The sequence below is a fragment of the Macrobrachium nipponense genome, chromosome 11, assembly GCF_015104395.2.
Source record: "Macrobrachium nipponense isolate FS-2020 chromosome 11, ASM1510439v2, whole genome shotgun sequence".
Taxonomy (NCBI): domain Eukaryota; kingdom Metazoa; phylum Arthropoda; class Malacostraca; order Decapoda; family Palaemonidae; genus Macrobrachium; species Macrobrachium nipponense.
Genome location: NC_061087.1, coordinates 7973307 through 7986755, shown reverse-complemented (window position 1 = coordinate 7986755; position 13449 = coordinate 7973307). Strand labels below are relative to the sequence as shown.

The window sequence follows — 13449 nt, the reverse complement described above, 5'->3', positions numbered from 1 at the left end:
GGTGGTGGTCGTCACCGTAGCATGCGTGACCGCCACAGAGCCAGCGAGATGGTAGAGCAGCCCCTGGACACTCGGCACGCCCTGCAGACCCAACGATGCCCACACCTGTCCGAGGTCGTCCTTCGCGGCAACAGCACCTGAGGAAGCAAAGGTCGGGTGATTAGCAGGATCCTCTACCCGTTCGTGCGATGTAGACGAACGGATAGAGGACCCAGAGTACAACTCAACATCGGGGTATCTCGCGCCCTCCTCCACACTCGACAGATCGGGTGAGGAGAAGGACCTAGAAACCCCCCCGAAGGGGAAGGCGCCAAACGTGGGAGCTGAGCGGGCGGCAGGAAAGAAGACGAAGTGTCCGTAACCAAAGGAGTCGCGGGAGAGCTTTCCGACGACTCCTTTGCAGGCCTTCGCTTCTTCCTACCTTCGTACAAGCCCCACTGCGCCTCCGACCAAGACATACACACTTCACAGGGCTCGGCTCGGGTACATTCGCGGCCCCGACACCGAGCGCACAAAATATGTGGATCAATTTCAGGGAACGAGCGGAACTTACCGCATTTACGCCCTTCGGTACCCGGGCACAATCTCCGGAGGGTAGCGAGGCGTGGAGATTCCATAATTGATCAAGTAATTCACAATTGGATTAATAAAGAGGAAATGATTGTACTTACAATGATAACTCATACACAAACACAACCATATACTCAGGGAAAGCAAACGACGAGAAGCGGGCAGAGAGCGTCAAACACACACGTCTACTCGCTGTGAGGCCGAAAGCAAAAGTGGTTTGTTTACCTCCCAGTCGCGCGCGCGCGCCTGTCGGACAAGCAGTTAACTACCGAACCCCTTGTTCGAAAGCTTACGACCTATCCAGCTGCCGCTAGTACCTTCCTATTGTAAAAGGACCGAAGGTTTGTATGCCGTGTCGGAACAAATAACAACTGAAAAAAAGTACCACGTAATTACATAACTTCTTTCAGTATGAAAGCATCAAATTACTTTTACCAGACAGCTCATCATTCTGAATGTTTACCTGCACTTGATATCCTCAACCATCAAGGAATAACAGCCCACAAAAAATGTAACTTCACAAATTGAAACCATTAAGAACCTCTGCCAAAACTAACCTCTCTCAACCAGCCTGACTGCTTCAAACATATAAGGCACCAGCAGTCTGTTAACAATGAATCCTGGAGTATCTTTGCATTCAACTGTGACTTTTCCCATACCCTTTCCCCATGCAACCATAGCCTCATACGTTGCTTGTGAAGTCTCAGGAATACGTACAACCTAAGAAGACGAAAAAAAGAAATTCTCAGAATTATGAGGAAAGAAATACATGATCAAAATGTTGCTTGAGGAATTTTTCATAAAATAAACAAAAGCATCTAATGGTGTCAGAAAACACATTCTTTATCTAGGTCATTATGCTCTTTAAACACAATAAAGCAAATTCCAAATTAAAATTTACATACAAAACAAACATTATAGCATAAAACATATAATATTCACCTTTCACCATCTGGGGGGTAGTTAACATTGAAAACACTTTTCTGGCATTCCAGTGGAGCATCAACAAGTCTGTATTTGGTGAATGAACTTAGTTTAGATTGATGAATCCTGCTTGGATTATGCTTAGTGCAATTCTTGGGGGGGAATTCAGTAAAAGAATCAAACAAGGCGAGTTTTTCAGCTCCATATTGCTAGGTACATTTGAAAAACTGGTTTTCCATCAATGGTACTTAATGTAGTTACATTTCCTTCTGAAAACTTAACCTTGTTGGGTCCTTTTTTTCTTGTTAAACCTCCAAAGAAGTTCCCACTGCAGCTCAGCCACTCATCAACTCCATCATTTCAGAGCACCAAGTACTGAAGAATGTAAGTCTCCTGGATTCATACTCGACAGATGGATTCTTTTCCAATTTCTTACGAGTATTGTTTTCCATACAAATAAGCTCTGCACCAGTATTTTATCATCTTTTTCTCCCCCAACCTAAACACTGGTAGTCATCTTATTTGAATGTAATGAATTGTAGCCCTGGTTCCTAAGGACAATTTCATTAACCTCAATAAATGACCACCCTCAAAATCAGCAAGAATTTTATACCTTTCACACTTGATTCCACAAGGTAAGACAAAGCTGTGATCACCTATCTTATCCTGAAAGCAAGTGTTCATTCTTTCACAAGACCTGAGCTGTAATTTCTTTCATTACATAGTAGCAAAAAATAATGGTTTACAGCAGTTGTTGTTAAAAATGGACACACTTTGAATTTACTAAAACCAAATCATATTTTTGTAAAGAATTTGTAATTAAAATATGAATTTAAATTTGTAATATCATGTTTTGCAATCATGTGTCCCACAATGGGTTCTCCTTTCTCCACCATTATTCATTTTCTAATAAGTCTTATGGTTACTTGAAATTGTGACAATCTGACATGAGATGTATATATGTTACCTGCATTGCACGTTATAATTTCCTGTTATAATTGAGGGACCTTCAACAATAAGAGTAACAAAGTTGAGACTGAAAATGGCAAGTCTTCAGATTTCTACAACCATATAAGAGCATATTTGGCATAAGTGCAAATGATGGATATTCAGTTCAAATAATTACACCAAAACTGCCTATTCTAACTTACTTATACTTTTGCAAACTGTTAAACGCAAAAATCTATCCAACTCAATCTTACTAACTCGCTGTTCCTAGAAGACTGCCGCAGGTCCAATCATTCACGGCCTACATTCCTTGTGATGACGTCATGGCATGTCACGTGACGTACCACGTGATACATGCGCACAGATTGTATAACGAATATACATATACAAAATTAAATCTTTTATTTAGCTGCATATCTTACGTTATATGCAGAAACACTAACACTCTCCCCCTTCTTTCTTTGTCTTGGAAGGAGAGTTTTAACTGCTGTCGTCTCCATTCATTCTCTGCTGACCGCAGCACGTAGCTGCTCGGTCGACGCCCCTCTCTTTGTCAGACAATCAGCAAGTTGCTGTGATGTATCTACCCAGACCACTTCCGTAATTTCACCACGTTCTAGCATGTCTCGCAAAACAGCTATGTCAATTCTCAATCTCTTATCTTCCACATTCTTGTAGGAAAGAAGAGCGTCAACAAGGCTTTTATTGTCAACGAAACATTTTATTTTCATGCTCATACATCCAGAAACTTCGCACAGATTCTAGCCAGGTATACTGCAGTCTCTGCACATTCCAAAAGCGCCATTGTTTCAGCTGATAGGGTGGTGGACTTGACCACTCTTCTAATTTTTCTTGTTTGCCAGAATACTGGACATCTCTCCATATCATTATCCCGTAAGAAAATCACGAATCCTCCTTGTGATCCATTCCTTTTAAGTTGGCAAACGAGGCATCGGAAAAACACTCGAGGTGACTCTCTTCAAGATTCCTCATCCTTGGCATATACAATTTAACATTATCAGTCTTTACTCTCTCTATGACTTTGTTGAGTCACATTAAATCTGACACTGTTGCATTGCAACGTAACCCACTTAACTCACACACGTCAAATGAAATGTCAGGTCTGGTGTGAGTAGCAATCCAGCTTAACTGTCAATCATAGCTCTATACTCTGATTTCTCCGAGTCAGACAGCTCTGCAGACTTCACCGCAGCCCGTTGTCTACTCACAGGTATTGGTTTCAAGGTCATTGCATACTGAAACTGGTCAAGAGCTATGCTGCCATTCTTGTTTGATACAACATTTATTCCAACGTATTTGAAGGCCTTAGTCTCTGAGCTCCCTATGGTGAATGTCTCTCTCAACTGATCAATCACTTGTCGCTTAAACTCTGGTGTTCCTGCCCACAAAATTCATCGACATGAATGCACACCACTCCTTCAGCTTTGCCGTCACGTAACCAAAACAGCGCCGGATCAAGTGTACACACTTTAGCTCCCAGATTTAGCAGCAGATTTTTAACACTCAAATACCACTGTCGAGTGGCATCACACAAGCCGTAAACAGTCTTCTTTAACCTCCACAGCTTACCTTCATCAAACTGGTGGAGGACGCAGGTGTACAATTCTTTCAATCTTGTCCCCCTGCAGGTATGCTGCTTTTATATCCATTGTGTGGCAGTCCCAGTGACGTGTAGCGGCCAGTGACAAAGCCAAACGCACCGCCTCCTTGGAGCACGTAGGAGAATCTTTTTCAAATCTGTGCTGTCTTCTTCAAAACCTCTCGCAACTAAACGAGCTTTCACCACTGGTTTTCCCCTTTTTTTTAATTTTTCAGTAATAACCCATCGAACTGATAGTGCATCTTGTCCAACATCATTCACCTCTTCATAGACATCATTATCCTTCCAGTTCTGAATTCTGTTTCCTTGGCACTTAAGACTTGATCCGAATTAAATAGAACCATCATCTCAGTGTTGTCATCAACAATCTCTAAATCACTAAATCTTTACTCAAATCTGCCCAAGAGATACTTCCATCATAGTCCCACTTTAAATTATAACAGTTCTTGTATTTTCCAGTAGCTTTACCGGCTCGACTGACAATTTTACCCGACCTGAATTCACCACTTTCAACGTGTATACCTCTTACCCTTTCACCAACTGAAAGCTTGATGTATCCTTTGATGCTGCTTCTGTCGCCTTATTTCTATATTTTCACTCTCTGCATATTCAGATACATCCACCTCTTCGATCTCCACTTCTGCGGACTTATTCACAGACTCTTCATCCTCAGAGTCTTCCTCACACAACTCATGGTTGTAACAAAGCGACGCTTGTTTTCTTTCCTCTTGCACTGTCTCTGGAGCAACGCTACACATATCTTTCACTATTGGGCTGTTAGCGGGAGGATGCGCTAACCTACATCGTGTACTCTTACGTAAACACCACCGTGTCGCACAAAACTTGCTTCCCATCCTTGCCAATAACGATACCCGGGCCATGCCATTCAGGGCTGTCATTTCTTTTATAAAATACTTCATCACCATTTTCGAGTTCATTGACATCACTTGCACGTATGTTGTGTCGCAAAGCTCTCCTCAAACGTTCACTTGATTCTGATTTGATGAACTCCTGTCTAGCCAAGTGTAATGCATTTAAATTGTCTCTCACAATTTCTGATGTACTAAATTCTAAAGCTGGTGGGTTATTCGTGTACACACTGGGTAATCCAGGATTATGACCGAAAACAAGCTGGTTGGGTGCGAACCCTGAGTGATTGGATAACGCATTTCTTGCAGATATTGCCCATGCCAAAGCCACTTCCAAGCTACATTTACTGTCATCCATGATTTTCCTGACAGTGTCGCCAATCACAGCATTCTGTCGCTCGCACACTCCATTGCTCCATGGACTCTCTGCAGAGGTTGTCATCACCTTGATGTTAAATGTTTCTCCTAGCACCCTCATATCATCATTATTGAATTCACAGCCATTGTCTGTTAGAATTTTTTTCGGTGCACCAAAAATACTAATCCACTTTTTAAATAACTCACTCACAATGGTTGTTCCATGCTTGTCACTAATGACTGTGGCAGCACAGTACCTGGTTGCCATGTCTATGATCACCAACAAATATTTCTTTCCCCAAATCTTTAAATCCATTGCAATAGCTTCATTAAACTTACTCGCCATGGGGATGCACACAACAGGACGTGGTCTGGCCTTCTTTAGCTTGTGACACACTTCACACTCTATGTTTACTTTTTCAATGGCTTTTTTAATTTCCAAATTATTAATGCCAGCATCTTTCACAAGTTTAATTAACCTTGAAGCTGTAGGATGGCCAAACTGTTTGTGTAGTTTCAAAGCAGTCCTTTCTCACATCGCTTCCCCACAGTGTTGCCAGCGCTATGGTTGGCAACACTCTCCTAGTCAAGCTGACACCGGCATTAAATAATGACCCGATGACGATGTCTTCAAATCAATCAATTTCCCACACACATTTACCTGATCTGTTCCAAAGTTTATGATCATTTTAGCCTTCTTCATTGAGCGTTTACTCAACAATAGTGGTATGTTACAACTCACCACGTCTGTAGTCACGGTAGCGCTGATTCCGCCAATAGAGCAAGGAAGACAAACACGTTTGATGGAAGACACTGTATTACCACTTGCAAACGTGAATGTGGGATGATGATTCATTTTCCACAATCTTTTACGTTCATAATCGCTTAAACCACAAACAAAATTACTCAACCAGTCAACTCCACACACCGTAGTTTGAGCAACCTGAGTCCAATAACGCACATCCCTTGGCCTCATCTACAAGCTTATTAAGTTTTCCTTCCTTATCGCCATTTCCTGTGTACCCAACAAACAGGGACAAGTGAACACTTTCACTGTTTGTTTCCGAAGATTTTTCACCTTTTTCGTTGCCTTCCGAACCTCCGGAATTTTCGTACGCATCTGGACAGTAACGAGCCCAATGGAATCGGGAATCACATATTACACACCTTGACACCTTGCCATCTGGACCAATTGGGTTTTGTTTCCTCCGTGATTGTCCTCTTGCTGAATGTGACCATCCTCCACGGCCTCTCACTGCACCACGTAGTCTGGCTCTTCCACGCTGGTACCCCCTAACATACAGAGCACTCTCTGGTGTTTCTGCAGTGCCACCCTCGTCCTTAGTCATGAAGACCGGCTCACTCTTTATCTCAGTGACTGGTTTTGTTAATTCCTGCACACCCTTACTATCTTTTTCTCCGATGTTGCCAGAAAACACTCTGTTTAACGTAGATTTCATATTATCATACGATACCTCTGCGATTGCTGACATCACTAGTTGCTGCTCACTGTCACTTAAACCACATGATGCAAGAAGCATAAACGCCATTACGGGATCAGGTAGTTCCATTTCTTGTTTCTTGAACTTAAAGTATGTGTGCTCAAACTCAGAAACAAACTTCCTTATTTCCGTATTCTCTGATCTTCTGAGATTATACAACTCTTGAAAGGCCGTAAACTGCCGACGCCCTTTTTCAGCAAGAAACAAACTGTCAAGTTTTTCTATGATAGTTTTCACACCATTTTCTTTTTTTAGATCGCTTGTCTCCAGTTCCGAGGTTGCCACTCTGGCGCGCCCTTCCAAGGACAGGTGTATAGCTAGTGCTTGTTTGCTCTTCGCAGTTCGGTCAGTTCACACCATATGTCTATGTCCTTCTTCCAGCTTTCATATGCGCTTTCATCACTGAACTTAGGTGGCCACTTGCTTGACGCCATTATGATCTCTCCAACCACGCTCTGCTACCAGTGTTAAACGCAAAAATCTATCCAACTCAATCTTACTAACTCGCTGTTCCTAGAAGACTGCCGCAGGTCCAATCATTCACGGCCTACATTCCTTGTGATGACGTCATGGCATGTCACGTGACGTACCACGTGATACATGCGCACAGATTGTATAACGAATATACATATACAAAATTAAATCTTTTATTTAGCTGCATATCTTACGTTATATGCAGAAACACTAACACAAACATTTTAAAAACTGGAAACTGCATATTTGGATATTACTTCAAATTTGCTATTATAAAGTAACAAAACTGGACATTTTAAAAATTATATCCTTTCTAAATAAGGTTGCTCTAGAAACCTGTAAATCAGGAACATCGAAAGGCTATAAAACTTCTTAGCATAAATATGGGAAATTTCTATAACTGTATGCATACTAAAAATTACTTTAACAATTATGGACCAAACTTTTGGAATTATGATTCTATAAATCATTAATGCATAAGGTACCATTGCAATATATACTCAGGATTATTCAGTGCTATAGGCAGCCAACCAGCTTGCCAGACTACAAGCAGAAGCTGGTCTGAGCACATTTTATATATGCCACTTGTGTGGTTGGTAGGGGAGAGCTCTCTGTCTGGTAGGAGTTTTTGGGTCGTAAGTCTTGTTGTGCTGTTGTTCTAAGGTGATTTCTGGAGTATACTGGAGTTGGAGAAAGCGTACAGGTGGGTAGATTATTCATTTGTGTAAATAAAAGGGGTTAGGCTAGGCTAAAATTCAAACTGGTAGCAGAGCGTGGTTGATCAAAGATGCCTGGATCCGACAGTGTACAAAGGGAGACTACTAGATGGAGAAGGGAATGTCCTAGGTTTAGCGGGATACAAGAAGAATACAAAGAATGGAAAGGTCAAGCCGAAGATTGGCTATTGTTGTATGGAGAGGATACAAAATACCCGGCGATAGAAATGAGAATGAGCTTAAAAGGGAAAACCCGAGAGCTAGTGGAAGCATTAGATAGAGATAAACTTACTGGTACAGAGGGTCCAAAGTTAATCCTTGAGAAACTAGATAAAGCCTATCTAAAGGACTCGGTAATGGAGAAGACTCGGTAATGGAGAATTACGGCAGCATAAAAAGATACCTTCTAATAAGAAGAGAATCTAGTGAAAAGATGGCGGACTATTTAATTAGATATGAGAAGGCAGCATCCGAGTGTGAAAGAGCAATGGGGAAAGGCGCGCTTGAAGGGGAAGTCAAGGGTTATCATGTAATAGAGCAAGCAAATCTCACGGAAAATAAAAAACAAATGGTATTATCGGCTTGTGGGCAAGAAAAGCTAGAGTACGGAACAGTGTCGCAAACAATGAAAAGACTATTTGAGGGATTAGGGACTAAAGAGGAACGGGAATGGTGGGGGTCGTCAGAAGGCAATGCCAGTTCTGGGAGAGGGAGGGAAAACCAGAGATATCGGGGAAGATGGCACCGAGGAAGGGGTGGTAGAAATCCTATAAACAAAGAAGGGAAGGTAACAGTATGTGCAATATGCAGCTCAGAATGGCATTGGGCTAGGGATTGTCCTCAGAATTTTCATAATAGGAAGAAAACTGAAAGAAGACTAGAAGAAAATAAGCTGAAAACAGAAACTGGGACAGAAGAAGAGGTTAATGTAGGAGAAGTTAATAAAATAGTGGAAGCATCGTGGGAGATGGTTGATGCAATTTTGGACACAGGGTGTAAATCAACAGTTTGCGGGGAATTGTGACTAGCACGTATTGCCATGGATTTGAGTCAAGAAGAGTTGAGGAAAATGAGGGACACTAGGACAGAGTCTAATAAAGTGTTTAATTTTGGTGAAACATCTTATAAGTCCAAAGGAATAATAGAAATACCTGTGATACTAAAAAACAGAAAGTTTTATCTGAAAACAGAAATTCTGCAGGGTGATATACCCTGGCTGATAGGTAAGCAAACCATGAGTAAAATGGGTATGACCCTAAATTTGAAAGAAAATTGTGTCATAATAGAAGTATTAGGGGGAATGAAAGTAGAGTTAAGAGAAGACGAACAAGGTCATTTAAGAGTACCTATAAGGAGGAGGAAGGTAGAAGAATTATTACTGGAGGGTTGGAAGGGAAAGAATCTCAGGGAAATTAAGAACACAATGAAGAAATTATTACAGTTTGGTCATGGTAGTGGAGATAAAATATGGAAGCTAACAGAGGAAGCACAATGGAGTAATGGGTTAATCGAAAAAGAAAAAGAGGAAATAAGAAAGTTACTAACGGAACTGATTGAAAATTGTGAGGTTTGTAAAAGATACAAAAGAAACCCCGCCAAACCAGTAGTAGGCTTTTCTTGGAGTAAAACGTTTAATGAAGTTGTAGCGATGGATGTGGGAGAGATAGAAGAGAGAAAGTTCTTGGTAATAGTGGAAATGGCAATGAGGTATTGTCAGGCCTGTTAGACAAAAGATAAGAAACCAGAAACTATAATAAAGACACTTTTTGAGTGCTGGTTTGCTATATTTGGAGCGCCCTCCAAAATACTGTCAGATAATGGGGGAGAATTTCAAAATAAAAAAGTAAGGAGGATGGCAGAAAATGGAATATTAAAGTATTAGCCACAGCATCAGAATCTCCGTGGAGCAACGGATTATGTGAAAAGACCGTAGGCATGATCAAGGGAAGTGTAAGAAAGATGATGGAGGAAGAGGAAGTAGATTGGTCCATAGCATTGAAATGGGTAGTGAGTGCTAGGAACTGCTTAATGAATAATGGAGGTTTCTCTCCCAACCAATTAGTATTTGGAAAAAACCCTACACTGCCTAACCTAATGGGAGAAGAAAGTTCAAGTCCTGCAAGCAGAGAAAAAGGGATGGAAGAGGGTATGGAAAGGGACACACTGAATGCAATGCACAAGGCCAGAGAAGCATTTATAAAAAATGAGTCTTGTAATAAAATAAGAATAGCGTTAAACAAAAACATCAGAGAACATAAATTTGAAGAAGCAGTGGTACGAGATGAGGTATTCTATAAGAGGGAAAATGAAAATGAATGGAGAGGCACTGCTCAGGTAGTGGGAGTATCGGGGAAAACAATAATAGTCAAACATGGAGATTCTTTAAGAGAAGTAGCTAGGATACATGTGACAAGGATTCAATGACGATCACCCGATACAGAAGAGATATCGGCTAGAATAGATAAATCCCATGGTGTGAAAGGTAGATCAGATGGCCCAAATGAAGGGAAAGTAGATTGGCAAGAAGGAGAGGAGATAATAGTAGGTGGGACAAGGAATGCAGACACAGAAGACTATAGAAAGAGAGGTGATAGAGGAAACAGTGGAAGATAACGGGGAAAGTGGGCCAATAGAAGGCGAGTTAATGGAAGAGATACCAAAATTCAAAAAGGAAAATAGAGTTAGAGCTATAAACAACGATACAGGACAAGTAGAAGAATGGACTATATTAGGTCTTGCAATAAAAAGATCAAGCCAAGCATGGGCTGATTCGTACACTGTACAAGACTCACAGTCAGGTGACAAAGGGTGGGTTAACTTGAGGGATTATAGTCAGGTAGAAAAAATTGAAGATGAAGAGGTGGTGTTGCTGGGATTTGAAAATAGAAGCATAATGGAAGCTAAAGAAAAAGAACTTCAAAGTTGGAGAGATAACCAGGTATATGAGGAGGTAAATGATGTTGGACAAAAAGCTATATCTACAAGATGGATAGTAACTGAAAAGATAAAAGGGGGGGAAAGGATATGTAAAGCAAGATTGGTAGCTAGAGGGTTTGAAGAAGAGATGGCAGAGTGGGAAAAGGACGCTCTCAGATCCAGTGCTGAAATTCTAAAATTCTATCTAACCATAATAAAGGTGAAAAATTGGAATTGTTATACATTGGATGTTAAAACTGCATATTTACAAGGTGACGAGATACAAAGAGAAGTGTATTTGAAGCCACCAAGGGAAGACGGTTGGAGGGGATTATGGAAGTTGAAGAAAACCATCTATGGGCTCAAGGATGCAGCAAAAGCATGGTATTGTAAAGTGGTGAAAGTAGTGAAGGAGCTTTAAGGTGAGAGAAGTAGACTACAACCTAATATATTCTTTTGGAAAAAGACAATAAATTGAATGGCATATTGTGTACACACGTAGATGATTTTTGCTACGGAGGAACTGAAGGATTCTTAAAGGAAACGATTGGGAAATTGAAAGGGAAATTGCAAGTAGGAGAACAAGAGAGTAAAAGGTTCAAGTATATAGGAATAGTAATAGAGCAGAAGAATAGATTTTCCCTTAATCAGAGGCAGTATATAAATTCCATAAGAGAACCAGAGGCTAGAAGATATACGGGTAATAGAGTGCTAGAACAAAAGGAGTTAACCGAGTATAGATCAGTGGTAGGACAGCTGAATTGGGTATCACTACACACAATGCCAGATATATCATATGATGTTAGCAAATTAAGTAAAGCATTTCAATGAACAACTCAGGATATGAAGAAGCTTATTAAAATTGTGAGAAAAACAATGATGGGCGAAGTTACAATAAGTGAGATGGAAGAAGAAAGGATTTATTGGGAAGCCTATGCAGACGCTTCATTTGGAAACACAGAAGATGGCCATACTCAACTGGGTTATATTATTTCCTTGGCAGATGGGAAGAGGAGAAGTCCCATATGGTGGAAGTCTAGGAAATCCAGGAGTGGCAAAATCCACCATTGAGGCCGAAGCCCTGAGTGTTGGGGAAGCTGTAGAAGGATTGATATATCTCAAGCATTTGTGGGAAGAGGTAGTAGGAGGGAGAAATTTAGAAGCTTTGGTTAACACTGATGGTAAAACACTAATGACCGCCATCAAATCGAGCACTGGTGTAAGTAGCAAGAGATTAAAAATAGATATTGCAGCAATAAGGGAAACCATTGAATCCGGGGAAATAAAGGTGAGATGGATAAAAGGAAAGGAGCAAGTGGCTGATGTATTAACTAAAGCAGGAGTTTCAGGGGAATGTATTAGAAATTATGTAGAGGGTAAAGAGTTGGAGGATGAAGGAAATTAAGAGGGGACTAGGTTAGGAAACAGTCGGAGGGGAGGGAGAAAGAGATAAGTATGATTATTTATTGTATAATTGTTACTGGTATTTTATGCATGGTTGAAATATGGTGGGTGTCCTATACTGTATATGGACAGCATATGGTCGATTCTAGAAGGTGTCTGTTGATGTATTTAAGTTGTGTTGTGACGTCATAGGCTGTGACATCATAGACAAGATGGCGTCGGCGTCGGGGGGATGTAAACAATAACACGGGATAGGAGAAAGCATGTGCTGGTGGTGTGTGGTTGGTAGGCGAGAGCTCTCGGTCTGGTAGGAGTTTTTGGGTCGTAAGTCTTGTTGTGCTGTTGTTCCAAGGTAATTTCTGGAGTATACTTGAGTTGGAGAAAGCATACAGGTGGATAGATTGTTCATTTGTGTAAATAAAAGGGGTTAGGCTAGACTAAAATTCAAACCACTGACATCAATCCCAACTTATGCAATCAATGTATGGGAATCTGCAATATTTCCACAACTTCAAAATTTTTTTGGGGGAAACTGCAATATTTTAACATTCAGAAAGTTAAAATACTACTGAACATACTGTACTTTGATAACAGCTGCTCTACATTACTAACAATTAACCATCTGAAATGTCGGCAAAGGAATAAATTACCACATCACAAATTTGGCAGACCTTCTAGCACACTTCCTTAGTTTGGAAAAAATTCTTAATACAAACAGTAATTATCCTCTAGAAATTTACCTCAAGCAGCTTCATTACAGGCACAGGGTTGAAAAAATGAAGTCCACCAAACCTATCTTTTCGATTGGTTGCTTCAGCAATCTTGGAAATCGGCAGAGATGATGTATTCGAAGCAAATATAGTGTGCTCTGGTGCTGCCTGAAACCAAATAAATGTTAAACTGTTATTCCTTAGCATTTGTGCTAGTTAAACTTACAAGCAAGCACAACTGCAGTATATTGCTTACTGCAGTGCAGTAACTTACAGATAGCTAAAGAAAAATTTTCTGCCATGACAGTTGGTGCTTACATTCAGGAACATTAAAAAAAATATTTATTGAAGGGGATCAGTGTAAAAATACTGATCATATTTCTATCTGCTTGATTAAAACTGCAAAACTGCAGTACAAGAATTGCTGTTTCTCAAAAG

The 13449-nt window shown here is 40.6% G+C and overlaps 1 protein-coding gene across 2 annotated transcripts in view; it reads right to left on the bottom strand.

Moving 5' to 3' along the window:
• The window catches only part of LOC135219087 (hydroxyacyl-coenzyme A dehydrogenase, mitochondrial-like), a 225038-nt gene that overhangs the window by 25446 nt on the left and 186143 nt on the right, over nucleotides 1-13449 (bottom strand). For both annotated transcript variants that reach the window (XM_064255646.1, XM_064255553.1), the window contains exons 3-4: nucleotides 13042-13179; nucleotides 1128-1290 (exon numbers count right to left, since the gene is read on the bottom strand). In XM_064255646.1, the coding sequence (XP_064111716.1) occupies nucleotides 1128-1290; nucleotides 13042-13179 (301 nt within the window). The remainder of the gene's footprint in view (nucleotides 1-1127; nucleotides 1291-13041; nucleotides 13180-13449) is intronic.